Here is a 4,367-nt window from a genome sequence, read left to right as displayed (position 1 = left end):
CATCTGTCATCATGTCCATCCATCCATCCATCCACTTGGCCAATTTTGGGAACGTTTGCACTCATTCTTTAAGTTTTGGACAAATAAATCAACGGAGAACTCCTTAGATTTGATCCAACATATTGGAATTAAAATGTGTAGAAGGACACGCTTTAACTTTTCCTCGTATTCATCAGTGAATCAGGGTTATGTATTTTACTTCTGCACTGATGGAAAGCATAAATACAATGTTCTTAAGAATTAGTCTAACCACTAAACTTTTTTTTTTTTTTTTAAACAACCCACCGAAGAACTACTTTTCAAGATGTGGGCTACGGTTTCAGCGCGTAACGGTTTCAGCATGCTTCCACGTGGGGGAGACATGCACCTTCCACCTCACACTCTTGAAATTAGAGCAAAATAAAACTGAAGAAACGTCTGAATATGTCCTTGTTAGAAAAGGGTTGCTCAAACCTGGAACACTTTCTCTGAAACGGCCAGGAATTCAAGCACAGGGAGGAAAAACGACAGCCTTAAGAGAGAGTGGGAGTGGAGAGAAGAGGAGAGACCTCACACTGAAGCTCCCAGCTGTTTATCTCCTCTTGCAACCATGGATTCATCACCACAAGATTTACTCTGAGGGCCTGAAGACGACGCAGGCTAGAGAAGGGAGATAGACAGAGGAGGGAGAAAAGTGGGAACCCCTGGGTGAAGTGAGGAGAAAGCAGCTGTGAGAAGGAGGAGAACAAACGGCAAGGAAAAGGTAGGGGACAGCAGGAGCGAGCGCGTCTGTTTTTCCACGCAACGCAGGAAGACAAACGGAAAAAGAAGGAGAGGGGCGATAAAAGCAAGGGACGGAGGGAGAAGAGCTGACCTGACATGGGGCTTTGTGCTGTTCTTCTCATCTGTCTATCCCAGGCTGAGCTCGGGAGAGTCTGGGCCCAAGAGTGGAAAGGTAAGTCAAACTGACTTCCTGCGAAAACAGACACTTCACTGCTGCTTTAAAAATCTCTGGAAGCAGAAATAATAATAATAATAATAAAAACCTGATTTCAAACTGCCACAACCTCGGAAATCAGGGCTATTTTAAAACGCCCTTTGGGACTTTTTGTTGATTTGCATATATGAGAATTTGCCAAGTGTTAAAGGTCCCATATATTTGCTTCAAATTGCCAAGATAAGCAGTGTGTGAGGCCTATGCTTAACGTCAGGGTTTTGCTCCAGAAACAGAAAAAAAAAAAAAGTTTTGTGTTGAGTGAAACATTATCTAAGGTTAACCAGTAATTTTAGGAATTGAGGTTCACTGCAAAGGAAGGAAGCTTTGCAGGAGCAGCAGCCGAGCTGATCATTATTATACCTGCAGAGTATATTTCCGTCTTGTTTTCCTGAATTTCATAGTAAAATGCTCACCTGTTCTGTGCATTATGCTTCATACTCCTCTCTCATCCTGTCAGTGAGTGTGTACATGTGCATGCATGTATTTCTGTTCTCCTTAGAGGTACATTATTTTTAGCCAGCCCCCGTTCCTCCGCTGCTGTTCCTACGCCGACAATCAGCGGTGCTCCAGTTTTTCTGGCCTCTCCTGTGGTCCCAGTTTCTCTGATCAAGGGCCCAGCTCTGCAGAGGACGACCCAATGCACAGAGAACCACAGAGACGACCCCCTCCGCATTTACAGAACCTCGGAAAAGTTCATAACTCTTAAAGTAGCTCACTGGGATTTGATGTGGCGGGACGAACACAAAGAAGTGTGCAGTTCTGATAAAGAAAGATGATACGTAGTTTTCAACATGTTTTACAAATAAAAATCTCAGCAGTGTGGCATGCATTTATTTCCATTCACCTGTTTGTTGATACTTTGTAGAACAACCTTTTGCTGGAGTTCCAGGTGGAAGTCATCTGAGGTATGTCTCTGTCAGGTATGCATATTTTGAGACTAAAATCTGACGATGTGCATCTTTGAAGAGCGGCTTTCAAGTAGAACCAGAAGTTCCAAACTAGATATAAACTAGATATAAACTGGACTTTCACTTGATCATTTTAACACTTGAACATACTTTGATTGTCAGCTCTGGCTGTTGCTATTCTGCCTTAAGTCTCAAGTATTTTGCCACCTCCAACATGATTTCCCCCAGGATTTTTCTGCATTTAGCTCCATCCGTCTTTTTCATCAGCTCTGATCGGCTCCCTGAAGGTGCTAAATAAAAGCATCCCATCAGCATAATAAAATCATTCACCATGAGTCTCCAAAGGGATTTTATAAGTTGATTCAGAGAGCTGTTGTCCACATCAGGTGTGAATGATGACTCTCAAATTTCATAACTAGTGTATTAAGATTAAACTGCACCTCTTATGGCTTTACATCAACACTGATTTTCTTCAAGAACTCCAGATTTTGAGGATTGCACAACTATTGGGGAGTGCATGACTAATAGCTGTCCTGTTAGCAGATTTTCCCACCACAGTTGGGGATTTCTCCAGCTCCTTCAGAGAGTTACCATGTGCCTCTTGGCTGCTTTTCAGATGAATGTTCTTCTGGTCTTGGCAGAAATTTGCAGCGGTGCCATGTTGCTTCTGATTTTCGGATAACGGATTGAACAGTGCTATGGGAGATGTTCAGACCTTGGAATCATACCTTACCGCTGAATCCTGCTTTCGACAAACCTGTCTGCTGTGTTCCTTGGTCTTCTTGATGCCGTTGGTTCACTTATGTTCTCTAGCAAACCTCTGAGGCCTTCACAGATCAGCTGTATTCATTCTGAGAGTAGTTTATATACAGGCAGACTACTGGGTGACTTCTGAAGGCAGCTGGTTGCTCTTGATTTTTTGTTTATTTATTTATTTTTTTTATGGGTATCAGATCAAATGACATTGAATACGTAAACCCCACTTTTGAGATTTTGTATTTGTAAAACATTTCGAAAATCATGGATATTTTGTTTGTGTCTTAGTTTGATTTAAATATAGTAGTGTCTGCTAACGACATTGCTAATAACAGGTAATCAGCTGAAATCCCAATACTCAGTAGTTGATTTCTGACCCCTTACAGACGACTGCAGTTTAAAATCATTTAATTCTCCAGCTGGGTTACAGGAAAGCGATAGCAGAACCGGACTGAACCATTAAGACGGGCTGCACATCTGCAATCGATCAGCAGTAAAAAAAAAAAATTAAAAAAAAATGCAACAGTGAAAGGTCCACCAGAGGGCAACTTCTCTGTGCACCAGTTCAGGCAGATTGTCTCATTTTACTGACACAGGTAGGCACTTCTGATCATTGTGATTCAGCTGAAACCATCTGATTCTGCAATCATGCTCGGTTTTTCAAGAATGTTCCATCATGCCCCCTAGCAAGTCCCCTGCCTACACATGCAAGTCATGTGTATTCGAGCTGATATCTTGTTTGCGAGTTAAAATCCGAACTTTATTTGAAAAAGCTGTTGGAATCGCAAGAGGACGGAAAATGTAGTGCTGCACTGCTTCCAGCTAACTGCTAACATGTGCGCCGCAGTATGCTGTAGTAGTCTCATAGCAATAATAGTTTATTACAGTAAGCACATACTTTTAGCGTGTTGCTATTTGCACATCAGCAATAATCGTTACGAGCCTCCAGGGCTGCCAGGAGTGCCATCTGAGTTGCAGGCATTTGGCCTCACACCAAAGTGTGACACACATCGGAGAAAAGAAACAAAGCAACAGGCTAAAGTTTATGCCATCACTGGAGGTCTTTCTTTCCAAATTAGCCTAAGTGTATCACTCTCTATTGATAATCTGTTGGGACTTTTAGGTTAGAAAGACACTAAATATAAAAACAGTCTTGTCTTGTCCTAAACTAAAGAGCAGCAATTCAAGTAAATTGCTCCTTTCTACTGTTACACAAATGTGCAGCTGGCCACCTTGATTTATCTGCCAGTAATAAAATACTAGTTTTCCACCTTGTGCTTATGCAATCAAGACCTCGGTGGTTTGGCAGGTAGGATTGCGATTGCTTCCAGTGCCTTCCACCTTTATGGGCACTCCTGGTAAGGATGTGTAAGGAAAAAAAAAACAAAAAACACAAATTTTAATGACTGCAATCTCAAAGTGCATAATTTACAAAAATCCAAATGTGAGTGTATTCATTCATTCTTAGGATTATTAAAGTGTCACTTGTTATTTCATGGGAGTTATTAAACAACATTGACCAATGAGTTGTCGGGAAAAGGTGAACCTCTCCTTTGAGGTCAATGTTTAGTCACTGCCTGCATAGTTTGTGTGTATTGTTTTTCATAAGTGACAACAGGATGAATTTTGAGATGAATAGATTGGCTGGGGCCTCGTTTGCCCCAATGCTATTCTGATCTATTTACCTCTTAATTTATCGGCCTGTCAAACTCTCACCAATGGTTATG

The 4,367-nt window shown here is 41.6% G+C and overlaps 1 protein-coding gene across 1 annotated transcript in view; it reads left to right on the top strand.

The window, feature by feature from the left end:
• The first annotated feature begins 336 nt into the window (after positions 1 to 336).
• The window catches only part of LOC106964464 (plexin domain-containing protein 1-like), a 23,836-nt gene continuing 19,805 nt past the window's right edge, over positions 337 to 4,367 (top strand). Inside the window, exon 1 of the mRNA XM_015060007.1 lies at positions 337 to 934. Coding sequence (XP_014915493.1) covers positions 859 to 934 — 76 coding nt within the window. The 5' untranslated portion in view covers positions 337 to 858. The remainder of the gene's footprint in view (positions 935 to 4,367) is intronic.

The sequence above is a fragment of the Poecilia latipinna genome, unplaced genomic scaffold (genome assembly GCF_001443285.1).
Source record: "Poecilia latipinna isolate Pla-1442-1.1 unplaced genomic scaffold, P_latipinna-1.0 Scaffold1676, whole genome shotgun sequence".
NCBI classification, from domain to species: Eukaryota; Metazoa; Chordata; class Actinopteri; order Cyprinodontiformes; family Poeciliidae; genus Poecilia; species Poecilia latipinna.
This window is presented reverse-complemented; position numbering and strand designations above follow the sequence as displayed.